This window comes from Phaenicophaeus curvirostris, chromosome 21, assembly GCF_032191515.1.
Source record: "Phaenicophaeus curvirostris isolate KB17595 chromosome 21, BPBGC_Pcur_1.0, whole genome shotgun sequence".
Classification (NCBI taxonomy): Eukaryota; Metazoa; Chordata; class Aves; order Cuculiformes; family Cuculidae; genus Phaenicophaeus; species Phaenicophaeus curvirostris.
The window spans coordinates 6,522,849-6,550,126 of record NC_091412.1 but is presented as its reverse complement, the minus strand read 5'-3'; the positions used below and the strand labels follow the sequence as shown (position 1 = coordinate 6,550,126).

Below are 27,278 nucleotides of genomic sequence, written 5' to 3'. Positions count from 1 at the left end.
TTTATGATCCTAGGATTCCGTGGCTGCCACCCAGCCGGGTGCCCCAGCATCCCCCTTCACCTCCTGCTAACCAGAAGCCCAGGAATATTCAAACGGTGCGGGGGTCAGGTCGGACTCGGTGATCTCCGAGGTCTTTTCCAACCAAACGAACTGTGATTCCTTGATTCCCTGACTCCAGGATCCCAGGATTGGCGGCTGCCGCCCCAGCCGGGCGCCCGGCACCCCCTTTAACCTCCCGCCGAGCCCAATCCCGGGACACCGGAGCCGCTCGGGCTCCACGTCCCGGGGGTCTCTCCCCCCCCCCCCCCCCCCGCCGCCCCCGGCCGGTCCCGCTCCCGCCCGGCCCCGCCGCGGCCCCGCCCGCCGCCGCCCCCGCCGCCCGCTCCGGGCCCCGCTCCGCGCCCGGCGCCGCCGCCGCCCCCGCTCCGCCGGTAAGGGGGGAGGGAACGTGGGGGGGGAAGAGGAGGAGGAGGAAGGGGGTGGGGGGGCGGCACCGGCCGCTTTGTGCGCGGGGAGCGGCGGGCGGTGCCTCCCGGGCCGCCTCGGAGCCCGCGGGCGGAGCCCCGCGAGCTGGGCCCGGGCAGCGGGGAGAGGGGAGGGGAGCCGCGGGGGCCCGGGCTCGCCGCTCCGGTGCAGCCCCCACCCCACCCCCCGCGGTACAGGGAGCTGGGGACCGGGACCCGTGCTGGGGGCTGGGACACGCTGCTCCCGGTGCCGCCCCCACCCCGTACCGGGAGCTCCCAGTGCAGCCCCCACCCCCGGCATCTCTCCCGGTGCGGCCCCCCCCCCACCCCCTAGCCGGAGCTCCCCCCCTGCTCCCGGTGCACCCCCCCTTCCCCGATACCGGGAGCTTCCTCCCTGCCCCCAGTGCAGACCCCCCCCCGCCCCACCCCGTACCGGGAGCTCCACGCTGCTGCCGGTGCATCTCCCCCATGGTACCCGGAGCTCCCCGTTGCTCCCGGTGCAGCCCCCACCCCGTACCCGGAGGTCCCCGTTGCACCCGGTGCATCCCCCCTACCTCACCCTGCCGTACCGGGAGCTCCCGGTGCATCCCCCACCCCGTACCCGGAGCTCCCCCCGGTGCACCACCCCCCCCCCTCCGTACCCTGAGCTCCCCCCTGCTCCTGGTGCATCCCCCTCCATGGTACCCGGAGCTCCCCCCCGTACCCGGAGCTCCCCGTTGTTCCCGGTGCATCCCCATCCCGTATCCGGAGCTCCCCCGGTGCACACCCCCCACCCACCCCACCCCGTACCCGGAGCTCCCCGTTGCTCCCGGTGCCCCCCCCACCCCCCGTACCCTGAGCTCCCTTCCCTGCTCCCGGTGCATCTTCCCCCCCGTACCCGGAGCTCCCCGTTGCTCCCGGTGCATCCACCCGCGCCGGGCCGGGAGCCAGGAGCTGTGCTGGGAGCCGGGCCCCGCTGCTCCCGGTGCCTCCCTTCCACCATAGCGGTAACCCTTCCATTGCTCCCAGTGCACCCCTTCTGCCGTACTGGGAGCTGGGAGCCAGGCCCCGCTGCTCCCATGTGCTGTACCGGGAGCTGGGACCCGCTGCTCCCGGTGCATCCCTTCCACTGGACCGGGAGCCCCTCTGCTCCTCCCGGTGCATCCCCCTCAGCCCAACCGGGACCCCCATTCCTGCTGGGCACCGGGAGGGTCCCGCGAGAGGCTCCGTCAGCGGTTGCGGGATGGCAGAGCCTGGCAGCGGGGCTCCCCGAGGCCCCTCCGGAGTGTGGGGTGCGTGGGTAGGGCTGAGGTTTTGGTGGCTTCCCTACAGGGCACCGTCCCCTTCCTCTGCGTCCGGTTTGTGGAGCCGTGACCCCTCTGCCTGTGGGGTCGGAGCTCGCGGAGGAGCAGCAGCAGGGCCGAGGTGTCGGTGGGTCTCTCCGCGGTCCCAGCCAGGTGTCGTGCCCCCTCACAGGGATGGAGGCACCATCCTAGCAGGCTGCTCCACAGCCAGTGCTGAAATTGCCACCAATATCATGGGCTGGCAGCGATGGAAAAGCGTTCGGGAGCTGCCTCGCCTCTGGAAGTCACTGTTGGAAGCGGCGCTCTCGGCACCGTCTGTCTCGTCAGCCGGGTTGGGAAGGCTCCTTCTTATTACTTTTTTAAAGAGCAGCAGAGTTGCACCTCCTCCTCGCACCTCCTCCTGCTGCTGCCACTGGCAGCAAACGTGGGGGACAGAGACGCAAGGATCTCTGCGCGGGAAAAGCCGCTGTCCTGGGCTGACCTCGGAGGCTCCACGGGGGCTTTGCTGGAGACTGTGGCTCTCGCCTCTTCCTCCTCCTTGTTGGTCTCTAACGACACAGGCTGAAGCAGCATCTGCTCCTCTGCGAAGCTTTTTGTGCTGGTGATGGAAGTTCTGCTGTGGAGGCGCCAAGCTGGAGCCCAGTCCCAGGGGAGCCGTGTGCCACTCCGAGGGGAAATCAGCTGGTGCCAGCGGTGAGGCTAGAGGAAAATCTTCGGCTGAGGAAACCCAGCGCGTCGTTGGCTCGTTGTGCCTTTCTTGTTGCTCCTGTGGCCTTCCCACCGTGGTGTCCAACCGCCCCAGTGCTTGCCTCCAGCAAGGTGAGGACGTGGCCGATGCCGACGGAGCCTTGCTTAGCGATCCCTGGGTGCCCGTGGTCCCTTCCTGGTGATGGAGTCTCTGACTGCCAAAAATCTTTCCTTCAAAGATGAGCCATTCTCTTCCCAGCTGCAAAGTTCCAAGGAAAGCGTTGACTTCAGCATTTTATTAAGAGCTTCCAGATTAAAAATCCTGCACCAACACCCTGTCCAGCTCCGCGGTGAGCGGGATTTGCTGTCGTGGCAGCGCTGTGGCCCTTCCAAGGGCTGATAAGAGCACGTGGGGAGTGAGCGGAGCATCCAGGATGATAGTGAGCCCTCAGCACTTATCTGCTTGCACAAACATGCTCTGTGGAGGCGAAGATAACTGGGGATGCTGCAGATGCAGAGGAGAACGGCAGGGAGAGGAGCCGGAGGGTCATTTGCACCTGGTGTCTGTGCCGTGAGGGTAAAATCTCAGGAGAGGATTGTGGGGGCTGCGCTCGCTGGCCAGTGTCACAGCATGCTTGTGGTCAGAGCTGGGAAGCTTTTGGGTGACGTGAGCTAGTGATAATGATGAAAATTGCAAACTGTAAAATATGGAAAGGGCTTGAAATAATAACGTGGAGCCCCTCGTGGTGTGCAAGGTGATGGGTCTCTCTCTCATGGCCCAGCTGGGACAGCGGTGTCTCGGTCACCGTGGTGCAGGGGGATGTTGGCTGGAGTCAAACCTGCTCGGTGGTGCTGGGCTTGCAGCGGTGGTTTGGGGACTGGGTTTTCCCAGGTATTGGTCTCGTTTCGGGCTGGTCTCCTGGTTCCTCGAGGTGAGCCAGGGCAGGGAGTCTCATGGCAAGACAGGGAACAGCGAGGTTGGAAAGGGAAAAGAAACCCTCTCCAGCTGGGTCAAAAGCCAACTGAAAATAACGGGAAATGATCACAGGGGAAACATCTGGGTTGAGCTCTTTTCACCGCTTCTGATGGGCACAGGACGGCTGCCACCTCCGGGTGATGGTGGTTGAGACTCGGCTCCTGTGCCGAGCAGCCCAGCTGCTCTGGCAGTGCCAAAACGACTGGTGTCCCATGAGTGTTGGCCACTGGTTGGTCTCATTGCCGGCCGGGGCTCTCCCCATGTCCACCCGCTGCTGGCAGTGCCGGGGGGCGCAGGCTGCGGTGCCCCCAGCCGTTCCCACCCCGCCGGCAGCCTTTGATGCGGGTGAGTGGCAGCTCCATTGTGGCCCCTTTGTGCCTCCCTCGGTTCTCGGGGTCCGCACAAAACCTGCCATGGAAACCAAAGGCAGCCGCTGCCCCAGGAAACCCACAGGCGCAATTAGGAAATGCAAATATAAATGCAAATTCCTGCGCTGCCTTCCAGGGCCGGGAAAGTTGTGCTGATGTCCCTGGGGTCGCTGGCATCCCCAGCTGCAGGGATGGGGAAGGCAATGAGAGCTGGGGTGAGATGCTTTCGGGGTGCCGTAGGCTCTTCCCTGGCTGCCCCGATCTTGGTGGTGAGAGGAATGGGGCATCTGGGCCGTGCCGAGCGGTGACTCATAGGTGACAATATGACATTGATATTTTTTTCCATCCTCTGGGTTGCCCAGCAACAAACAAACAAACAAGTGTCTTAAAAACCTGAATTGACTGCCTTGCAGGAGCTGTCCCCTTCTGCCACGGTTGTGTGTGTGGCCAGGCTCTGGCATGTCCTCATCGCTAGTGATTCTGTCTCTATCTTCTGGGCTTTGTTTTGGGAAGAGAACTATCTTTCTCATGTTCTCTGCTGCTGTGGTGTGTGAGCCCGGCAGAAGGAAGGCAGGCCACTGGCTCGCTGGTAAGGGCTCTCCTCGCCTAAGCACACCAAGAATAGATGGAGAAGGAGATAAAATCCACCCACAAATAACTCCAGGAAGCACAAATGCTTCAGGTCTTCATTTCCAGGTGGCATTTATGAGCAATGGATGCTCAGGCCCTTCCTTGGGTCCCCAGAGGATGTGTAGCGGTGGAGTGCGGATAATGGGGCTGAAGAGGATGAAGGAGAGAGTAGGGAGGTTCGGGAAGGATGCTGATCTGAGCAATTCCTCTCCCTAGGAGGAAGTGATAACATTTTTATTTTCCCATCTGCTGGAGGAGCTGTAGCTAGGAGCTGGGGCGATGATGTTGGCACGTGGAGAGCATCGTCCACAGCAATAAACTGTGTGAGGAAGGGCAGATCCTTTATGCACGGATCGGAGCCCAGCCTAGGGCTATACTGCTTAAAACCAAGCATTTTATTTTTCTAAGCTGCAGCCCCTAGATCCTTTCCTATCAGCAGCTGAAGTTGTGCAGGATGTGCATTCCCCTTAGTGGTGCTTTTCCCCCAATCTGCTTTTATTGCTGGGAAATGAGCTCTGGCTCCTGGAAATGGTATTTCTTCCTTCTGCCTGACAGCTTGTCGATCCCTGTCCTTGCTCGCTTCCCTGGGGAAGACACTCAAGCACAGCTGGGCACGCACGTGTGCCGGGGATGGAGTCTTGCTGTTGTCCTTGGCGAGGAAAGCAGGGCTTGAACAGGGTGGGAAATAGGCAGATGTTCCTCAGAAATGGAGCATGGCACACTGCTAGTGGGGTTACAGGGACAGTCAGGCTTAAAGCTGATTTTAATATTTGCCTCGGGTATGGAGTCAATTATAAGGAAGCGTTTTCTTTGCCACCAAGCTTTCAGGCAGCGGTTAAGTGCACGTGAGAGCAACCTTTAGGGCAGCTGAGGAGCTCTGAGGAGCACAGGGAGGCACTGCAGACCGCACCTGCACCTTCCTCTGTTGTTGCCTACGGCTCCAGGTGCCATCTGCGCAGGGATGGGGCACCAGGAGCCAGTGGTCCCCTTGCACCTCTGCAGAGCCAGGTGGTGCGGAGTGATGGCTGGAGTCCTGGTTGATGGAGATGAGTCGTGTGGGAGCACGTGCCAGGGCCGTAAGGCAGCGGTGGGGATTTAAAACAGCCTTTGAAGGGGATTCCCAGGCTCCTGGAGACTGAACTTATAAAATCCTTGTGACATTGAACCTCCCTCGCTGGCAATCGCTCTGGTCAGGCCAGTGCAAAGCAGCTGGGACAGGATGATGATGGGGTTGTACATAAATTAATAATGCGAACTTAAAAATAATGAAAAAGAAGCGAGGTGAGATTTTGAAGTACGTGAGCTGGTTTGGTGGCTGGTCACAGCAATCAGGTGAAGAGGACAGGAGGCAGAGCTGCTGTTCAGGGGCGCGGGTTTTCCCTCGTCGCCGAGAAATGGGGATGCGCTGGCAGGGGAGCAGACTCGCAGACTGAGAGCTTCTCTGAGCATTGGCCTGACTTCAAATCCAGGTTAATGTCCTGTATAATTTCTGTATAAAGCCATAATATGCTGTCATGGAGCAGAAGGCATGGAGCAATCATAGAATCATAGAACAACCAGGTTGGAAGAGACCCACCGGATCATCGAGTCCAACCATTCCTATCAATCACTAAACCATGTCCCTTAGCACCTCGTCCACCCGTCCCTTAAACCCCTCCAGGGAAGGTGACTCAACCCCCTCCCTGGGCAGCCTCTGCCAGTGCCCAATGACCCTTTCTGTGAAAAATTTTTTCCTAATGTCCAGCCTAAACCTCCCCTGGTGGAGCTTGAGGCCATTCCCTCTTGTCTTGTCCCCTGTCACTTGAGAGAAGAGCCCAGCTCCCTCCTCTCCACAACCTCCTTTCAGGGAGTTGGAGAGAGCAATGAGGTCTCCCCTCAGCCTCTTCTTCTCCAGGCTAAACACCCCCAGCTCTCTCAGCCGTTCCTCATAAGGCCTGTTCTCCAGCCCCTTCACCAGCTTCGTTGCTCTTCGCTGGACTCGCTCCAGAGCCTCAACATCCTTCGTGTGGTGAGGGGCCCAGAACTGAACACAGGATTCGAGGAGCGGTCTCACCAGTGCCAAGTCCAGAGGGAGAAGAACCTCCCTGGACCTGCTGGCCACGCCGTGTCTGATCCAAGCCAAGATGCCATTGGCCTTCTTGGCCACCTGGGCCACTGCTGGCTCCTGTTCAGTCGCTGTCAACCAACACCCCCAGGTCCCTCTCCTCCAGGCAGCTTTCTAGACAGACTTCTCCCAGTCTGTAGCACTGCATAGGGTTGTTGTGCCCCAAGTGCAGGACCCGGCATTTGGCCTTGTTAAACCTCATGCCATTCGACTCTGCCCAGTGGTCCAGCCTGTTCAGATCCCTTTGCAGAGCCTCCCGACCCTCCAGCAGATCGACACTTCCACCCAGCTTTGTGTCATCTGCAAACTTGCTAAGGGTGCATTTGCTGCCTTCATCCAGGTCATTGATAAAGACATTGAACAGGGCTGGACCCAGCACTGAGCCCTGGGGAACCCCACTTGTCACTGGCCTCCAGCTGGATTTAACTCCATTTCCCACCACTCTCTGGGCCCTCCAGCCAACCAGTTTTCCACCCAGGAGAGTGTGCGCCTGTCCAGGCCAGAGGTGACGGTTTCCGAAGCAGAATGCTGTGAGAAACTGTGTCAAAGGCTTTACTGAAGTCCAGGAAGATCCATCCACAGCCTTTCCCTCGTCCAGCAGCCGAGTCACTTTGTCATAGAAGGCGACCAGGTTAGTTTGGCAAGACCTGCCTTTTGTGAACCTGTCTGGACTGGGCCTGATCACCTGGTTCTCTTGCATGTGCTTCATGAGAGCACTCAAGATCACCTGCTCCATGACTTTCCCTGGCACTGAGGTCAGACTGAGCAAGCTTGATACTTTGGCTTTTGAGGGTTTTTCTCTCCTCTGTGAGCCCCGTTGTGCTGGGGATAGAGGAGCCTGTTCTCGAGGCTGGCTGGAAACGCTTCTGCAGGAGAGGCCTGTCGTGGTGGCTTTAATTAAATATCTGTCCCTGGCGAGGTATAGTGTTTCAGGCAGGTTCTCCTCTGCTGAGCAATGTCACTCAGCGCGAGGGAGGACAAAAGAGCAGCACAATTACAGTGTGACACTGTGTCCCAGGACAACGAGGGTACAGCAGTGCCCAAATTGTCAGCTTGGTGCTTTTGCGGGATAGCTTGCATCAGCCATATGGCTTAGTGACTCATAAAAGAGAAAAAAAAAAAAAGAAAAAGAGTTCCTCCATTTGCAACTTAATTAGTCCCTTTCTTCCCCCACCCCAGTCTTGGCTCGCAGTGATCCTGACTTGTAAATGTGATGCTGAGGGGTGCTCTGGGCTGAGCTCCTGCCTTTGGCACAGCGAGCTCCTCCTGGATGCTGAAGGATGGGTGACTGTGCTGGAAGGGTGACTTGGGAGGGCAGGCTACTGGTGTCTTCTGCTTTACCTCTGCACCCAAAATACCTACCGGGTGGCCCTGTGGCCCCCTTGGCTTCCTCGGAGAGGCTCTGCCAGGGCTTCTGTGCCTGCTGCCCTCCTCGAGGGTAGGAGCCACTGGAGGAGCAGCCAGCAGACACCCTGTGCTCGCGCTCCTCCTCTTCAGTACAGTCAGGTTGTTGTAAAAAAGCAAAACCACTGGAAGGTGATGGCTTCGATCGCCTGTGGCTCTCCTCTTTCATGTCAGTTTGTTCCTCTCTGCTTATCATCATCTCCCTGTTGCTGTGTCTCCCTGTCTTCCCCATGCTGCCACCACCCTCTCCCTGGGGACACCTGAATCATAGAATCACAGAATCACCAGGTTGGAAAAGACCCACCGGATCATTGAGTCCAACCATTCCCATCAATCACTAACCCATGTCCCTCAGCACCTCGTCCACCCGTCCCTTAAACCCCTCCAGGGAAGGTGACTCAACCCCCTCCCTGGGCAGCCTCTGCCAGTGCCCAATGACCCTTTCCGTGAAAAATTTTTTCCTGATGTCCAGCCTAAACCTCCCCTGGTAGAGCTTGAGGCCATTCCCTCTTGTCCTGTCCCGTGTCACTTGGGAGAAGAGCCCAGCTCCCTCCTCTCCACAACCTCCTTTCAGGGAGTTGTAGAGAGCAATGAGGTCTCCCCTCAGCCTCCTCTTCTCCAGGCTAAACACCCCCAGCTCTCTCAGCCGTTCCTCATCAGGCCTGTTCTCCAGCCCCTTCCCCAGCTTCGTTGCTCTTCTCTGGACTCGCTCCAGAGCCTCAACATCCTTCTTGTGGTGAGGGGCCCAGAACTGACCCCAGGATTCGAGGAGCGGTCTCACCAGTGCCGAGTCCAGAGGGAGAATAATCTCCCTGGCCCTGCTGGTCACGCCGTTTCTGATCCAAGCCAAGATGCCATTGGCCTTCTTGGCCACCTGGGCCACTGCTGGCTCATGTTCAGTCGCTGTCAACCAACACCCCCAGGTCCCTCTCCTCCAGGCAGCTTTCCAGCCAGACTTCTCCTAGTCTGTATTCTGAAGCTGTAGGTGTGATGATGGATGTGTAGAACCTTCCCGTGCGGGTTCCCTCAGCCTCCCTGCAGTGGTTTCACTGTGCACGTGGCGTGGAAACCCAAGGCCTTTCCTCCTCAGCTGTGGTTTAGTGCCCCGAGTTAAGGGGTTGCCAGCAGCCTGTGTAGTCATCACCTTTAAATCTTTTTAGCAGACCCTAAAGGCTTGGGTCCTGTCCTGGTAAATAATTCACCGTGCCGACAGTGAGAGTTTTACTCGACTAATTTTGTTTCCATAGAAACTCATGCGGTCTCGCTGCTTCATGGAGCCTCGGGTGAATCAATACCTTTTTTTTTTCCTTCCTTTGCACATGAAGTGATGACCCTTAAACCCTGACGGCAGGAGAGCAGCAGCCGGAGATGCTGGTGTTTGTGCAGCACCTTGGCGCTGCCTTTTGCCTGCGCTGCCCATCCCTGTCCATCTCCCTGGCATCACGGGATGCCCAGGGCTGGATCCAGCAGAGATGCTCTTTGCTGCTGGGCTGGGGCAGGGTAAGCCCAGCCTAATCCCAGTCCATTCCAGTCCATTCCCAGTGTGTTCTTCCTATGCAAAGAGCTGGGGGCTAAAGGGGCTGCCCCTGCTCAGACACTTTCTCCATTTTGTCCCCTCCCATCCTTTAATTTGTGTGACCCTTGACCTAAAATGGCAAATTAGCATTTGTGAATCAGCTGCACTAATTAGCCAGGGAGCGGAGCTGGCCCCAGCCTGGTTCGCTTTCGCCTGCTCCCCATTAGGTGCTCGCTGAGCAAACCTAACCCCAAAATTACCCAGAGGTGACTCTGCACACCTTGACCTGGCCCCAGGGAGAGCCACACACCTTTGTGTCTGCAGGAATTCTTATTTTCTTTCACTCCTGCTGCTTTTGTGCCGAGCTGGGAGCACAAAGGGAGAAGGGATAAGCGGTTCAAGATGGGTTTGGGTGACATATGGTGTGGGGGCTTTGCATGACGGCTGCGTGCGGGGGAAATGTGTGCTGGCACCGGGGTGCCTGGGCTTCCCTCCTGGGAGGTGGGTGGGTAAACTGAGGCAGGGAGTTCCTACAGGATGGAGCAGTGCTGGCAGCCAGACCTTGTTGCCGTCCCGTGCACCTTTGCACCAGGCAGTGCTTGCTCATTGTAGCTGTTTCAAACAAGCTCTAAGCTGATTTTTCAGCTGGGGTGTGTGTGTTTTGATGCCCGTGGTGAAAGCTGGAGGGAGAAAGGTCGCTGATGTTCAGCCACCTCGCAGAATAATCTTATATCGGCTCTCTGCTTTAGGCAACCTCTTGCATCTAATTTATTACACGTTGATACGAGATAGAGTCAGACAGGGATGCAGTTAAACCATGCAAAGGGATGCTGGGTTACTTTAATCGCTCACACTTGCTTGACCTATTTTTTTTTAATCCCTTCCTGGAAACCTTATTTCATGTTTGAATTCCCTCAACTATTTTAGGAATGTCATCCTCCCAAGATCAAATTACCTTCAATGAAACCAGTGCAAGGCAGGCGACTTTTTTGATTAAGATCTAGTGCTACCTCATTAATACAGGCTTAGTTTGGAGGGGAGGGGGCTGTAATTCTGGCATGGCAAATGTGTGTGAAAGCCAAGGATTAGTGTGGCGCGATGCTGAAGGGCAGGGAGGTGGCTCTGCCCTTGCTTGGCAGAGAGGGCTGGGGGCATCCCGGTGTGGCCGGCGGTGCCGGGACCCCCTTGCAGCCCTGCGGATCCTGTTGCATCCCAGCACCGGCGAGGCCAAGGTGGGTGCTTGGGGTGATGCTCTGGGGGGGAGAGGGGTTCCCAGTAGAGCCCTGCCTAGCTTTTCCAGGTTTTAGCTGGGTGTCATTGGTTTATGAGCCGGCTGGGTGCTGCGGAGGGCCAGCATCTGGTCGGTTCACAAAGGAGCCTCATAAATCTGTCGGGAGGATGGCATGGCCGGCCGCGGCTGGGCGAGCAGTGGGTGCCCCGAGGCAGGCTGCTTCTCATAAAATCGCTGCGTTTCGGAGTGCAGAGCTGGCCGTGGGCTCCTCAATAAAACGGTCAGGTGAGAACATTTGAGCGGTAATGCTGACGATGCCCGGAGCTGTGACTGGAATTGCTCCACTGCTCTTGCTGGTCCCCTCCCGCCTGCTCCTCTGGCTTTGAACGCTACCCTCGGAGGCAAGAGGGGAGTTTCATTTTGCAGAGGTACGTGCTGCACAGGTTCTCAAACAGGGCTTACTTCTGCTCTCCTCTCTGATTGCTTTTTACTTTGAAAAGGGCTTAAACCCAGCCATTTAATACGTGGTAGAAAAAAGCATTAAAAGGGATCCTCTGGTGCTTATTTGTTTCTGTGTAAAAGGATTTGCTTGCAAGCAGTTTTCCCAGGCTGTGGACTGGGAGGATAGAAAGGGGACAGAGGGGATTTTGGGGACTGAGAAGGTCCTATCCTGCACGTCCTTAGTGTGCGCTCTGCCATTCAGTTTGCTGGTAGAGACTACTGTAATTTTTGTTCCTGATCATTAACTTTTCATCCCAGTTTCAATCCTATTACAGTCACACCTGCATCCGCTGAGCAGTCACATTCCTGGGCTTCTCATTCCCACGTTGAGCAGTCCCTTTGCAGGGGTCTGGCTGCAGGCAGAGCTTGGCAAACCATCTGTGGCCAAAAAAAGCCATTATTTCTGGTTGAACCTCCCTAATTTTGAGACTTCCGTCAAAGAGTTTTCTCTCCAGAAGCTGGGACTCTGTCAGGCCTTGTCTCGAGGTAATCCTGTGTCTGGAAATGCCTTCTGCACTTCTGCTGCGCATCGGAGCCGAGCCCCTACAGGCCTGGGCTTGCGGCCGCCACCGAGCGATGGGTGGATGCTGCTGGGGAAACAAGCGCTCTGTGGTGTCACCTCCAGCGTGTTTGCAGGGCTGATGTGCAAACACAGCGCGGCAAGGGCAGGGAAAAAAGGGCTGGGCTGGTTCAGCGGGGTTTGAGCAATCCCATCTGTTGTCAGAGCTGCAGCAGACGCTGGGGAAGGGAATATTTGCATTTGCACTTGGTGCCAAGGCTCTTCCCTAAGCTACGAGGGCTGCGAGCGATCGGTCCCAGTGCTTTTACAGCTGTTTGCTTCTCTGTTCGGGCTGCGTTCCTCACAGGGCTGAGCAACTGTTGTTTCCAGCGTGATCTTACTGGTTTGGCCAACCCCTGGGATTATCCAGCTGCTTGTTTGTGCTGTTCCCGGATGGCTGACGCCTCCTCCGCGCCTTGCACTGCGCTTGCTCCTGGCCGGAGCCACATCTTGGACCATGCTGGGGCCATGGTGGACCCTGATGTGAAAAGTCCATTCCTTCAAGGTACCTAGTGCCCCGCTCCCAGCGCTGGGTGAGAACCAGCTTTGTAAAAGTGGGATGCCGGCTGGCACGGGGCAGCAGGGGTCGTGGGGAAGATGTGTTCCCCGAGGCTGCGTGCACCTTATCTGCTCCCCGATAAGCGTGATTAAGGGTTTCTCCGGGGCTGCCAAGATCTTGTTCTTGGCTTAGCAGAGGAGGGATCTGAATTGTGCAAGTCGTTAGCGGCTTGGGTGGGAGAAATGGCAGAGCCTTGGGTACCTGGGGGCTTGGGGACAGAGCCCTGACACCATCCTGCAGTTCTCCTGGGATGTGCCCTACGGGCATTCGGCTCTGGTTGGGATTTGTGGGTGTTCCTGGGGTGCCAATACACCCAATGATCAGGCATAAAGCCTGAGCTCTGCTGAGCTGCTCTGGTAGGACAGAAGCCCCGAGGGTCAGCTCTTTTTTTTTGGTATTATTTTATGTTTTTTTAAGTGAAGAACTAAGGCAAGAGCTGGGCCCAAGCAGGTGCCAGAGCCTGAGCGCACCATGCTGTGAAAAAGCGTGTGCACGCCTGGGTCTCCTCGTTTCACTCCTGGTTAAGAGAGGTGGGTGTAATGTCTCCAGTGAAATATGAAAGTCTTGGGACTGCTGTAACAGCTCCTCTGCTGCTTGTGGTGGTTTCGTCCTGCAGCACATGTTGCCTTTTACCCTGTGACTGCAGGTCAGGGTGAGGGGATGCACCGAGGAGTGCCAGCACCCGAGAGCGTGTGGCTCACCCAGGAGCATCCCATGAGCACACTGTGCCATCCTGGCTGGGCAGTGACAGCAGATCCTAGGTTGGCATTTTCTATGCTAGCTCTGATCTTGGAACGCAGAGCTGCTCAGATGGAAGGTGGTGTGGAAGTGACAACGTGGCAGCCTTTGCTGTGGGTTTGATGTGCGTCGGAAGGGCTGGTGCTGACTCAGTGCGTGGCCTCTAGCCTGGTGTAGAGGTGTTACCTGGCACTTTCTCCACAGAGCAGGTCACCACCGGGACAGCTGGGGCCAAGGGACATGGAGGTGGCTGAGCTGGGAGCTGCTGCCGTGTCCCTAGGTGAGCCAGGAACAGGTACTGCCAGTGCCCTGCGGCTGCTGACCCTGCCAGGATGGGAGGGTTTATCCCATGATGCTGGGTCTGGTGGGGAGCGCAGGGGCAGTGCCAGCTCCACCAGGGTCCCTCCTGCCTCCTGGCTGCTCCCTGCAACCTGCGGGATGGGGACGTGCACCCAGAGCTTGCAGAGCCTTTAAGCTCCTGTGATGGGTGCAACAGAAGGGCAAAGGATTACACCTGTGTCTGGGTTCGCATAACTGAATAACAGCGTTCAAGGTCCCTTTTTTGTGGTAGCAGGACACAACTGTTTTAATGCAGGAAGAAAGTTCATCAGGCAAGGAGTCATAACAGCCTAATTCTGCAAACAGGGTGCAAAAGGTGAAGGGAAACCTTGCCAGCACCTGGGCTGGCGGTTGGACACCAGTGTTCTTCTTTCCTTTTTGGGAAATCCAAAGGATTTTTCTTTTGCTGGTATCTTCCCAGCCCCTCATTGACATCGCAGCAATAAAGGCCAGAAATGTGCCAAGCCCCTTCCTGATGCTGGCAGCTGCTGGGGGTCCTGCTGCCCTCCGCACTGCTCACCTGGAGGTGCTGATGTGGGCAAGTAGGAATTAGGGAGGATTCCACAAATACAACTACGGGTTTATCTTTTAATTTAACTGCTGTCGATGCCATGACTTGTATTTCTCTGGATTTTAACTCATGCCAGTTTGCCTTTCTCTGGATGAGCAGCAGGACTCTAAAAGCGGACTTAAAAAGCTTGTATTTCCAATATTTGACTGCCACCAGCTCTGCCCACAGTGGTGTTTGCCTATAGGACATATGGAGCCACCCTGGTCTGTGCCGAGGGCACCGGCTGTTCTTCAATTTTGCCTTCACAGCAGCCTCCTGCAAGCCCCACAGCCTCCAGCCATGTCTCAGGGATGGGGAAGGTCCCAGCAGCGCGATCGCTTGGGGTTGTTAGAAGCCAGATGTGCAGCAGAGCCTTCTTGGTGTCTAAATATCTTGTCCCCATCCCTAATTTAGTTCATCTTCTGATGAGAAGCTTTCAGTGCTGCTGCGCTCAGTTATGCTACCAAGCATGGGCTGCGATTTCAATGAGTCCCAGACTCTTGTGTCATGTTGATGAGCATCTTCCCTAGAACAGAGTCATTTGCATCAGGAGAAGCCAGTCCCTCCCTTGCAGGGCAGGGATGTATTAGAGAGATGGCAGGATTGCCAACATCTGGCACAGTGGTGGCCTTTGTGGTACAAGGAAGACCTTAAATACAAACTCAGAGGTCAAACACTGGGAGACAGAGGTCACAACCACAGGCACTTCTTGTTACTTAACAAGATCTTGGGATTTTAAAATAGATCTGGGATTTCCAAGTGTGTTTCCTATTTTCAGGGGCTGATTTTACTGTTTGAGGGTTATGAGCTAGCATGGCATTTCTGAGCTGATGGTTCCCTGCAGAAGTTACCGTCTTCATATCTGGACCACATGTGTGTTTGCCGTGCGTCCTGTAGAAGCTGTTCTCTCCCTGATGCCCAGGCTCTTTCCCCATGCTCTTGCAGTAGCCAAATCTTTCAAGGAGCATATATACTCTGTAAATGTGTTATAAGTCAGTTTAATAAGCCACTAAACCAGCCATGCAATATTGCAATTAAAGTATAATACCAGAAGTGTGAACAATGCCGGCTTTTTGCTATGAATGAATCATGATAGCAGAGGAGGAACTGAGAAGCAGTATTTTATTCATTGACTCCAGCAGATTTATTTGTCCTCAATGAATGCAGCTGGGCAGGGCTGTTGGAATTGTTCAAGCTCCGCTCACAATGCTGCTCTGCTCCTGGGGACAGAGAGCGACTGCAGGGATGGAGACAGTTCTCGGCTGAGTGATCTGTTAAATATTTTTTGTTAGCAAGTAGGCAGCAAGCTGGGGTGATCCCGGTGCTTGTTTTCTCAGGTTTTGCTAATGCATTTTGCTCTCAGCAGCCTCTGGAAGCTCCTTGGAGAGCAGCTCAGGGCTGTGAGCTGGTGCGGCGGCTGAGACTGGGCGAGCACTGGGGATGTGGCTGTCACACGAGGCCACGCTACGGGCAGAGGAGAGCCCGGGTGACCTTCAGAGGTGACTGCTCCACTTAATGGCTTTGAATCTGATTATATTGTGTTTCACTAAGAAATGTGCTTGGCACATTCTTCTGAATTAAATACCACTTTAGGGACAGTTATCTTGAACTCTCTGCCTGCTGCTTAGGAAAAAAAAAACTTTGAAAATGATATTATAAATCAAAAGTGTTCGGGGGGTAATTCTGTTTCAACAGTGGAGTTAATCCAGAACTGAATTTGGCCCTGCGTTTCCAAATGAGAAGCAGTAGCTGTATAATCTGTTTATGGTTTTAAAGTGAATGTTAATCTTGGATTTGGTGGCTTTTTCCAAGGGTCGATTCGCCGTGCTGCAGAGTATTTTAGCCCCCTGCTTTGAAACTCTCTGAGCTGACTCCATTTTTTACTTTAAAGAGCGATTTTACTGTGTTTATAAATACATGTCAGACCTGGAAATGTTAAATCTGGGGAGCCCTCAGTGGTGGAGGTAATGCCATTTTTCTTACCTTGTATTTTGTTTATACAGACCTCATTGCTCTCTACAACTCCCTGAAAGGAGGTTGTGGAGAGGAGGGAGCTGGGCTCTTCTCCCAAGTGACAGGGGACAGGACAAGAGGAAATGGCCTCAAGCTCCGCCAGGGGAGGTTCAAGCTGGCCACTAGGAAAAAAATTTTCACAGAAAGGGTGATTGGTCCCTGGCAGAGGCTGCCCAGGGAGGGGGTTGAGTCACCTTCCCTGGAGGTGTTTAAAGGACGGGTGGACGAGGCGCTGAGGGACATGGTTTAGTGATTGATGGGAATGGTTGGACTCAATGATCCGGTGGGACTTTTCCAACCTGGTGATTCTGTGATTCTATGATTCTGTGATCTGGCACAGCACATCCAAGTGCCAGCATGCCGGTCCCGCTGTGGGGACAACCTGGTCCCATCGGGACACATCTGGATGGGTCAAATTGAATCCGACATCCCCTGCTGAGATGGGGACCTTGCGGTATCAGTGGGTGACCTTCTCCCCTCTCCTGTCTGCAGGTGGGAGGATGCTGCAGCGTGCCGGGGGCTGACACACGGTGCCACTGGCCGTGGGGAGTGGGACCCCTGCTGCCTACCCATGCTCCCCGCCGGCTGCCGGGGCAGAGCCCCGTGACAAGCAGTGGCAGGCGCCCACCTTGCCACAGCCGGCACCGCAGGCACCGTGCACCAGCCACCCCACCATGACGAGCCTCTTCCGTCGCAGCAGCAGCAATGGCAGCTCACGCAGCGGCTCCTCCGCCCAGGAGCTCAACAACAGCCGCCCCGCCAGGCAGGTCCGCCGGCTGGAGTTCAACCAGGCCATGGAGGACTTCAAGACCATGTTCCCCAACATGGACTACGACATCATCGAGTGCGTCTTGAGGGCCAACAACGGGGCCGTGGATGCCACCATCGACCAGCTTCTCCAGATGAACCTGGACAGCAGCGGCTGTGACGACAGTTCAGACTCGGAGGACAGCATCCCCCCTGAGGTAATTCCCTGCCAGCGGTCTCCAGCATGTGGCTGTGGGTGAGGGTCTCCTGCCTGGCCTCTTGGCTGCCACAGCTGGCTTGTGGCAAACAGACAGCTCAAATCTCATCCTGCGTCCTTTCTGCCTGGGTGTGGTGCTACTCGGCTGCCGCAGGCGGGCAGAGATTTGACTGCTTGGTTTGGCTGATCTGGAGCATGCAGCCTGGCTGGTTTATCTCGGATACTGCTTGAGGCTCAAGCCAAAGTTCCCTTCTCCCACCCCAAAACCCAACAGAGACCCTTCTGCTGCTGTCACAGGGCCCCCAAGAGCTGTGTGCACTCAGGCACCTACCTGAAATCCAGTGCCTTGTACCTCAGGAGCAGCACCTCCAAACTCCACCAAAAGACCCCCAGTGTATGGGAACTGATGCTGGAGGGGTTGCCCCCATCTTCTCTGCAGCAGCATTCGGACAGTCCCGTCCCTGTTTTGCTGCCGGGTGTAGGGGTCCGGTGTGGCAGGGAGCATTTCCCCGGCTCACCCTCACCCTGTCCTCTTGCCCTGCAGATCTTGGAGCGGACCCTGGAGCCAGACAGCTCAGACGAGGAGCCTCCTCCTGTCTACTCCCCTCCTGCCTATGAGAGCCAGGCATTTGGCAACCGTTACCCCCGTGCACCACCCACCCCACCGCCCAGGTGAGCCCCCAGCCCCATGTCGTGGCTGCATCGCGCCTTCAGCCCATGGCAACCAGCAAAACACTAGCACCCAGAGGGCCGTGCTGCACGTTAGCTGGCCCTGGAGAGGAGCATCTGGCGTCGGTTTGTTAGGGCTGGGTGAGACGACGCCAAAGGGGATGAGTGAAGCTCACAGCTGGCTAAAAATCTCTGCGAGGCCCTAAAATGTGAACAGCTGAGGGGCCCGGAAAGCTGCTTCAGCAGTGCATGGAATGGCAAAAATCAGCTACCTGGGGTGGGGAGCACTCGCCTCTGCACAAAACCAGCAGGTGCTGGGTGGCCGAGGCTGTTGGCCCTGGTGACCTTGAGTCAGTTTGACTTGCTGCTGCCGGGTTGCCGAGTATCAGGGTCTCTGGCCTTGCAGGGTACAGGCTGTCCCCTGGCTGTCCCCTGGCTGTCCCCTGGCTGTGCCACCTCAGCTGGAAGCTTGGGGCCTGCAGGAAAGCAAGCACTGGTGCCCATGTGCCAGCCACCTTGGAGGAAGGTGGCTGCGCAGGCTGAGTGTGACGTCTGGTGAAAGATGTTCTTCAGCTCCATAAGCAAAATCCTGCAGTTCTAGGGCTCCCATAGGGCTATTCTCTGGGATTTTGAGCAAAATGGGGAGGATGAGGGAATTCCAGCCTGCACAGCTGCAGGGCAAGTCTTGAAAAGCAGCTCCCAAAGACTCCAAACTGCCTAGAAAAGCCTTTTTCTCTCCAGACTAATGCTGTGGGTCTGGGAGGTGTGCTGTGGTTTCTTGCTTCCCGGAACCACCAGCAGAGCTGGACAAGGGGCTGTGGTGCTGGGTCCTGTGCCCCACAGCTGCAGCAGACAGCGAGGGGTTTCTCCCTCACCAAAAGTGCTGTCTGTGCTTGCCCCGCAGGACGGATGTGCCGGTGCCCAGCAGCACCCCAGCGCCTGGCCACTACAGAAATTGGAACCCACCACTCCTGGGCAACCTCCCCGAGGACTTCCTCCGCATCCTGCCCCAGCAAACTACTGGCACACAGGTGAGGCTTGTCGCCCATTCCAGCCCACGCCCTGGCTCCACAGGACAGCATGGAGCACCAAAACCGGTCCTCAGCCACCGTGAGCTTGCAGTGCTGGTGCTCTGAAAGCTCATAGTTCCTGGCACAGGCTAAATCCAGTTTTGGAGAACTTAGAATCATAGAATCACCAGGTTGGAAAAGACCCACCGGATCATCGAGTCCAACCATTCCTATCAATCACTAAACCGTGTCCTTCAGTGCCTCAAACCCGTCCCTTAAACCCCTCCAGGGAAGGTGACTCAACCCCCTCCCTGGGCAGCCTCTGCCAGTGCCCAATGACCCTTTCCGTGAAAATTTTTTTCCTTATGTCCAGCCTAAACCTCCCCTGGCGGAGCTTGAGGCCATTCCCTCTCGTCTTGTCCCTTGTCACTTGGGAGAAGAGCCCAGCTCCCTCCTCTCCACAAGCTCCTTTCAGGTAGTTGTAGAGAGCAATGAGGTCTCCCCTCAGCCTTCTCTTCTCCAGGCTAAACACCCCCAGCTCTCTCAGCCGCTCCTCATAAGGCCTGTTCTCCAGCCCCTTCACTTCTTGCTGTTCAAGGTGAGACTGAAGCAAGCAAAGTGTGAAGGGTCTGGGACAACTCTCTGCTGTCAGCTCTCTGTAGGACAACTCTATACCAGTTCTCCGTGGGGACAACTCTCCACGAGGAGCCCCAAATCCTAACCTAAACCCTAGCATTCCCCACAGAAGGTTGTCTGCTGCTGAGAGTTGGCCATGGAGAGTTGTCCCTTTCTAAGGTGTGAAAGGGGAAACTTCCAGTGAGGCTTTGACACTTTTTTCCTGCATTAGCCCAGCTGCTACTGCCAGAAATACTGGTTCCACCAAATATTTTAAATTATTTGAAACTCTAACCTGCCACTCTGCTGAGAAGCAGGAGGGTGTTGGAAGAGCAGTGCTGCCAGGGTGCCTGGGGGCTGGTGCAAATGCGCCTTGGGTGGAAAGCCTAGTGCAAACTAGAGGATTTGCCCCTGGAAAATCAGAGTCCCTAGGTTCTTTGTGGCAGTTTTGGAGTCACAAGGCTTGGGATTTGTGGGTGCCTTTCTGCCCACAGCAGGGCAGGCAGCAGCCTATGGGGAACGAGCAAGCCAGGCACAGACTGCGCTGAGCACCTGGCTCGGCTCCGGGCACACTGCATCCCAGGGATCCCTTGGCTCCTTTGCCAGCAGAGGAGCTAGCCTGCAAATGGGGATAGCTCCCTTCTGGAACAGCAAGGGGCTGGGGGTTGCTGCAGGCATCCTGCCTTTCCTGTGCATCTGCTCCTCTGTCCCTTTTTAGCTCCAAAGGCAGCCTGCCACGTTTTCATAAATGATTGCCCTGGAAGTTGAGCTTCGCAGACTATATTACCTTTCTGGGAATAAGAACATGCCGATTCATTTGGGCTCAGGGGGAGGAGAGGAGCAGATGCCCTTTTCTTTCCTCAGTAATTGTGTGCTTTTTCTTTTTATGGCGCTCTGAGAGCAGCTACAAATCAGATAAATATTGTAGGTGAGGATGAGGTTGCAGCTGTATAGCATGGCTCTGCTGCTCCCCAGGTGTGACTGCACTGGCAGCCAGCGGGGCTGCTTGAGGTGCCTCACACAGCGATGTTTGTCAGCAGGAAATTGAATCACAGAATCATAGAATCACCAGGTTGGAAAAGACCCACAGGATCATTGACTCCAACCATTCCTATCAAACACTAACCCATGCCCCTCAGCACCTCATCCACCCGCCCCTTAAACCCCTCCAGGGAAGGTGACTCAACCCCCTCCCTGGGCAGCCTGTTCCAGTGCCCAATGACCCTTTCCGTGAAAAATTTTTTCCTGATGTTCAGCCTAAACCTCCCCTGGTGGAGCTTGAGGCCATTCCCTCTTGTCCTGTCCCCTGTCACTTGGGAGAAGAGGCCATCACCCTCCTCTCCACAACCTCCTTTCAGGTAGTTGTAGAGAGCAATGAGGTCTCCCCTCAGCCTCCTCTTCTCCAGGCTAAACAACCCCAGCTCCCTCAGCCGCTCCTCCTAAGACTTGTTCTCCAGCCCCTTCACCAGCTTCGTTGCTCTTCTCTGAATTCGCTCTAGGGCCTCAACATCCTTTTTGAGGTGAGGGGCCTGGAACTGAACACAGTATTCAAGGAGAAATCTCTTCTTCTTATAATAAAAGCACCAGCGCTGGCTAAGACCTTTATTCCCCGCCTCTGCACCTGGACCTGCCTTTGCTGATCTGCGTGGTTTAAATTAAAAATCTTCACCAGCCTATGCTCTGCAAAGGAGCAATTCCAGAGGCACCATTTCCTCCCCGTGCCACCCTGTGCACAGACTGAGAGGTCCCTGTTCCTGTGTGGGATGTCCATCCCCTTCTGCCTCTGCTCCATCCCCGTTCCCATAGGGCAGAGGTGGTGATGTCCCATCCCATTTTGTCCCGTTCGCAGCAGCCCCAGCCCAGCCAGGAGGACGATGCCTTGGGCTGCTGGGCACTGGGTGCAGGAGAGAGGGACCCCACTGGGGAGCAGCAGTCGATGGCTGTTGGGACTAGCGGTGCAGCAGCATAAAGGGAGCAGCCTGAGATGCTGCTGCAGGGGGATCCAGCCCATGCTGGTGCACCGAGACCACCGACTAACCTCTGCTGTTGTTTGCCTCCTGCCCAGGGCTCCCACAGCTGCCGGCAGCCCATGCCACAGGCGCTTTCCCCGCGGGGCCAAGGCTCCCTGGAGCAGGAGCGGAGGTGGAAGCAGTATCTGGAGGACGAGCGGATCGCACTCTTCCTGCAGAATGAAGAGTTCATGAAGGAGCTGCAGAGGAACCGAGATTTCCTCCTCGCCCTGGAGAGAGGTGAGAAGTGTCTTCAGAAACCTCTGCCTCTGTTTTTTGTATGCGTGCCTCCCCCTGTGATGCTGGCAGCGTTGCCCTGCCTGTGGCTCATGGCATTGTGGCTCATGCCAAAGCAGAGACGGCACAGGATGTGTCTGGGCTGGTGGCAGGTGATCTGACCCGCTGACACTGAGCGGTGGGCTGCTCTCCAGGCTCCTGCCTCTGGTGCTCAGCTGCTTGCCACCCTCTCTGCACTGTGCCTGGAGAAGCCCAGCAAAACCTATAGCAAGGAGCTTCAGAAATGCCCTCCGAGCCCTCGGTGTACCCTCCCCAGCTGTGTGCCCTCCCCAGGTGCTAACAGGGCTTGAACTGGAAAGTAGTTTTGCTGTGATGGCTCCTTCCCTGTCACCATGTTCCTTCCTGGCAAGCTGGCAGCCATCCTCAGGGATGTCAGTGGTGTTGCTGCTGCTGAGGAAAGAGCCATCTCTCACCTCCCTCTCACTGCCACCAGCTCTGAGCCCCCTGGTCACGGGGCCATCTTCTTCAGAGGTCTTGTCGGTCCTGCCCGCGGGGTCCTGGCAGCACCCTCGCTGCAGGGCTTGCCCCCGGCTGCCACAGCTGGAAAACCACCAGCACACTTGTGGCGTGCTCGCAGTTCCTCTGCGGAAAGGAGCACTCCCACCTGCTGCTGTGGGCTCCCACCGAAGCGCTTGTGGTTGCCGTGCTGAGGCGAAGGGCTTTCCTGCTGCGGGATGCCGGGAAGCCTGGGCTCCCTCCCTTGCCATCAGCCTGTCCCTCCACAGCTGCGGAGAGGGGAATGGAACCACATGCGCTGCCTCGGGGGTCTGATCGAGCAGGGCGCCGGGCTTTTTGTTTTTCAGATCGATTGAAATATGAGTCAAAAAAATCCAAGTCAACCAGTGTTGCTGTCAGCAATGACTTTGGTTTCTCCTCCATATTATCAGGTAACTTTCAAGATGCATGTGAGCATCACCTCTCAGCAGCGGGATGCCCCGCGGCTCCTGTGCTCCCAGAAAAGGAAGCTAGGAGGAACCCCAAAGCACACAGGAGAGGGGCTGGTGGGTGATGCGGGTGGGCACTGCTGGTCTTCCTACCCCCCCTACATGGAGGGGCTCCTGTGTCCTGACTCCATCCCTCCCTGTGGGTAGGAGCTGGTAGCCAGTTCCCAGGAAAGACAAAACCCTCACTTGTCTTGACCAGAGCACAGGATTGTGCCTGGGAGGCGTAATGACTGTTCCCGGGTAATCCTGATTAACCTTGGCAAGTGGAGCAGCTGCCTGGGTCAGAATTAGAGCTGGTGTCTGTCGATGTCCTGGTGTGGCGGCAGCCCAGGCGCAGTGGCTGGGTGGCGTGGTGGAGCTCTGGCTGGGTGCACGGAGCTGTGGGAGCCCCCAGACCTGGGGAAGGGGACAGGGACCTGGCTAGTGGGGTCTCTGGTACACCTGACTGCATCACCTGGATGCCTGAACTTCTGCTCCTGATCTGGTGGCCTTTCCCTCCTGAGTACTGAGCATGGACATGATCTAATACCAATTAGTGCCTGGGGTAATTTGGGACTGCAAAGAGGGAGGCTGCCTGCTCTGCAGCGGTGCTGGCGATGGGACTGAGCTGCTGCTTGTTCCATGTCTGCTCGCAGGTGGCTCAAGGTGAGTCCATGCTGGCAGCCCTGCGGGGCTGAGGGTGTGCTGCAAGCTGAGGTCTCTGCACCCACGATCTCGAGGGTTATATCTGCAGGCGGTCCTTGTTGGAGCCAGCCCCAGCGTGCTGGTGCCCTTGTCCTGCCTGCACTCGCTCAGCTCTGCTTCTGGCAGGGCTGCGCTTTGCTAGCGCTGGAACTGGGCCATGGAAATGATTTGTCTCGAGCCTTCGCTGCGCACGCACTCCCGGTGACCAGATGTTTGCCTTCCAGGTGACGTCGCTCCCTCTGTAACCAGTGAGGCTGGTGGTGCCGTGTCTGACGATGCCTTATTCAGAGACAAATTGAAGCACATGGGAAAATGTGAGTCGGTTTGCAGGCTCGGTCTTGGCAGTGGGACACCTGCGAGGGCTGGAGGAGAGAGGTGGGAGCGGGGCGGGCAGAGGAAGAGCCGGCAGTGTTGCCTGGCACTCACCCAAGCGCTGCCGTGCTCCTCACTCACGCAGCGTGTCTGCTCTGCGTGCACGTCAGCGGGTACACGCCTGCCCGCCCGCACATGTGCATGGAGGTTTCTTGTCACCTCTCCTGGCAGCTGGGCACATGCATCCCTGTTCCCCGGGGAGCCACACGGAGGGCTGGCACCCCGGCACGCAGGGCACAGGCCATCGCACACTGTGGTGGTGCCTTGGGCTAAGGATGGTGGCAGTAGCACTTTGTGGTTGAGTTTCCAGCTGGGTTTTACAGCCCTGGGCTGCTGCAGCTCCGCTCTGCCGTGCTCTCCTCTGGGTCCTCACCAGCGCCAGGTTGCTCCTGTGCTGCGCTCCAGGGCTCTGTGCCAGCACAGCAGAGAGGAGATGGAGACCTGGGGCCTCATATCCCAGCTCTGCCCTGCCTGTCTGTCTCTGATGCACGTGTGGGTTGCAGCGTGAGTCACAGATGCCAGTGGTTTTGGGGAATAGAGGAATTTCTGAGCAGGGCTTGTGTGAATCCTAGAAAAGCAAACAGAGGGTTTGCTGTCACTCTCCCTTTTCTTTTCCTCTTAGCAAGACACAGCCTGCTTCTCCCATTGCAAAACAGACCGAGGTCTTTGGGCAGCTTGAGTCAGGCTGCAGCCAGCTGAGACGCTGATGTGGGTCAGACGTGGGTAGGGAAGGGCACAAAAATCCCAGTGAAAGGATGAAAACATCAGCACATCCTGCTAGGGACCAACCTGCCCCTTTAGGTCGCAGAACCCAGCTCTCTGAGCCTGGCAGCCTTGTGTAGCGCCAGTGTTTCCACTGGGTATTGGGTGGCTCTCACACCGCTGGTCCTCTCTGTCTCCTCCCCATCACCTAAGGCAGCTTTGGGAAGGGTTTTAGGGTGAGACGCTCACTCGGTTGCTTCCTTCCAGCCACACGCAAGAAGCTGTTTGAACTCGCCAGAGCCTTCTCCGAGAAGACAAAGATGAGGAAATCAAAAAGAAAACACTTGTTGAAGCACCAGGTGTATCCTAAAAGGGGCTGGGGAGCTGCTACGGGAGTGGGGGGCTGTCAGAGCAGCCTCACATGGGTGCTCACACGGACTCTCCAAGGCCGTGGTCTGGCCAGAGCCTCCTGGCTGCCTCTCGTGGCTGGGCCGTGGGCTGGGAAGGGCGATTGTGGTACCACAGACATGTCCTGGCCCCACAACTGATTTTCCTTAGTGGAGGACACAGGATGGGGACGGCAGCTTCCACGGCAAATCTTCTCGATGATGTCGAAGGACATTCATGCGGTAAGAATGGCGCGCTGTGCCATGCTCTGCTGTGGGTGCTGTGCTCTGCGTGGCGAGCTGGGGTCCTGCAGCGCCCAGTCCCATCCTGCACCACTGCAGGAGATGGCCCCCATCAGGTCCATGCAACAGACTCACCCCAGGTCACTGCTGTCCTGTAAGCATGTACGTGCTGGGGTGACCAAGGATGGGTGTCTCCTCTTCTGGGGAACCTTAGGGGCTTGCAGCTGGGACGTGCATCCCTGCAGAGTGTGTAGTGTGAGGTCGGGGCACAGTCCTAGCAAAGCTGCCATCAGCTTTGGTGGTGGGTTTTGTGCCACCCCAGACCACCCTGGCACTGGCTGAGGTGCAACTGCGTGGCAGAAATGCCCCAAAACCTCCTTCCAGTGTTCTCAAGCCTGTTCTAGCCGAGTTTCCACATCCCAGTCCCTGGGCTAGGTCTGAGCAAGGAAATCCCTGCTCCAGGGCAGGGGCTGGGCTGCCTCCCCCTCAGGGCAACTTGCTGGAGCTGGGACTGTGTCATGGGTACTGGTGCCCTGGCATGGAAGCGGCTGCGGCCCCCAACAGCCCCCGCCTGCCTCTGCCTTTCAGATGAAGACTTCCAAGCACGGAGGCAACAGCTCCGGGAGGAGGAGGAGACGCCGAAGGAAGGGCAGTAAATGGTGAGAGGCACCTGGGGTCGAACGCTTCGCAGTGAGCGTGCAAACAACCCTGTCCATCCATCTGTCCTGGCTGGAGGGGGGAGCGGGTTATGTCCAGAGCATGTCCCGGTGGGGACAAGCCCCGTTGGTGCCTGTGGGGCTGCAGCTGGTAGCAGCACCAAGTGCTGCAATGGGAAGGTGCTGGCAATGGCCATGGTGCAGCTGGGGCTGAGCATGTGCCCTTCTCCTTCCCTCCCCTCCAGGTCCCAGCACTCGGTTTTACTGCTGGCACAGGACATGCACAAGGCTTCATAAGAAGATGGCTGAAAAAGGAAAAAATCCACCCAACAAATAACCCAGTTTTTTGGCTGTTCCCCCTCTGCTGTTGTACTCCTCTGAAGTACAAGCATTGAAGTGAGGCACAATGTTTTCTTACCAGCGGTTTGAAAGCAATTCCTATCTAGCAAATCAGCCAAAAAGTTAAAAAAAGGAAGAAAAAAAAAAAAGCCAGCAGCTGCTGCAGAGGAGCCCGTGGAGCTCGGGCTTGGCAGGAGCAGCATCCCGCCTGCTCTCTCGGTGTGAGCGGCGTCACAGGAGCAATGGAAATCAGTTGTACTAACGAAGATGCATTCACATGTGGGATCTGCTTGGCCAGAGCACTCCTGAACATATCTCTCTAGCGATCTGATGTAACTTTACTCTGCGCACACACAGGAAAACAAAAACACGTGAGAAAGAGCCTAACAGCTGTTGTCTACTATTGCTAGGAGTAACGAGCAGAGATTCAGATCAGGTAATAGTCAAATAATATAAATTGTTTATAAAAGGAAAGGCCTTCTTTTCCTAGGCGTTTCACTTTGAATTAAACCTTTGCCTTCGGCATTGCTAAAACTGCCTTGAAGTATGGACTCCGTGCTGCTGCGGGGCAGCACCAAGGGCTGGATTTTGCATCAGTTGAACCCTTGCTGCTGAAGCCGGACACGTCGCGCTGGGTGCGGCGTGCGGCTGGTGGTGCTGCCTGCTGGCCAGGGTACTCAGCAGCTCCGGGGATGTCCCCCCACCCCAGCTAAACTGCAAAGTTCGAGTTGGGGAGTTTGCAGCTGAGGCCAGGGGAGGAGTGTTCGGCACGGAGAGTTTGCACCAGGGCTTGTGAGCGCTGCTGGGTTTGGTGTGGGGCCAGAGCTGGCCTGGCAGCAGGAGCAGAGCACCCTTCCTCGTGCCCGCCTGCAGGGTTCATTTCACTGGGGAGCACAGTGGAGGGCTGGGGGGCTGGCAGGTAGAGCTTGAATCATTGCAGCTTTCGGAGATGCTGTCAGGCTAAAAATAATTACGTAAACAAATTCCTTCCCTCTGTAAGTAATGAGTGATGAGCGTAAAGTCAGAAATCGCTCCCGCCAGCACATTTTCTTCTCCTTTATCGGCATAATCTGTTTACTGCTAAATACAGGAGGTGGCTATAGACGTGCCTGTTTCACTTTCTGGCTCTTGCGAACCAGCACAAATGTTGCAAGATCGGAGCTGCGAAGGCGGCAGACGCAGAAACCCCAGCCATCAAACACACACGCAACTGTTTTCCCTGCCTCTCCGCGGGGTTTGGTAACAAAAGCCCACACTGCAGGCGCTGGCTCCCAACAGGCTCCTTTTCAATCCTGCCTGGAGCCCGCATGCCTTTGAAGCAGACGCCAAGATGTCTTTCCCGACAAGCGGTGCAGCCGGTGCACCTGTTGAGCGCTGCTGCTGTCACCCCCACAGCCGCCGTGGGGATCAGTGGGGACCCATGGTCTTTGTCCCCTCCCTGGTCCATGACTAGGAGGTATCTGGAG

The 27,278-nt window shown here is 56.7% G+C and overlaps 1 protein-coding gene across 4 annotated transcripts; it reads left to right on the top strand.

The window, feature by feature from the left end:
- The first annotated feature begins 401 nt into the window (after positions 1-401).
- CUEDC1 (CUE domain containing 1) lies at positions 402-27,278 on the top strand. 4 transcript variants are annotated; one of them, XR_011338954.1, is made up of 14 exons: positions 10,027-10,664; positions 10,916-11,091; positions 11,440-11,650; positions 16,415-16,887; positions 17,431-17,558; positions 18,460-18,586; positions 21,246-21,429; positions 22,290-22,373; positions 23,339-23,428; positions 24,456-24,549; positions 24,759-24,817; positions 25,406-25,476; positions 25,719-26,248; positions 26,903-27,278. XR_011338954.1 is itself a non-coding variant. In XM_069874412.1 (13 exons), the coding sequence occupies exons 4-12, from the start codon at positions 16,597-16,599 to the stop codon at positions 25,471-25,473; spliced, it is 1,125 nt and encodes a 374-aa protein (XP_069730513.1). In that variant the 5' UTR covers positions 10,027-10,664; positions 10,916-11,091; positions 11,440-11,650; positions 16,415-16,596; the 3' UTR covers positions 25,474-25,476; positions 25,719-27,278. The 4 variants fall into 4 exon arrangements, 3 of the variants coding, with proteins under 3 accessions (XP_069730515.1, XP_069730513.1, XP_069730514.1); XM_069874412.1 differs by having other exon boundaries at positions 25,719-27,278; XM_069874413.1 differs by lacking the exon at positions 10,027-10,664 and having other exon boundaries at positions 10,735-11,091; positions 25,719-27,278.

Bases quoted from the DNA above. Each gene is read 5' to 3' on its own strand.
- CUEDC1 (XM_069874414.1), top strand. From the start codon at position 16,597: ATGACGAGCCTCTTCCGTCGCAGCAGCAGCAATGGCAGCTCACGCAGC. The intron at 16,888-17,430 runs GTAATTCCCTGC...CTTGCCCTGCAG, and splicing joins AGGACAGCATCCCCCCTGAG to ATCTTGGAGCGGACCCTGGA. The intron at 17,559-18,459 runs GTGAGCCCCCAG...CTTGCCCCGCAG, and splicing joins CCACCCACCCCACCGCCCAG to GACGGATGTGCCGGTGCCCA.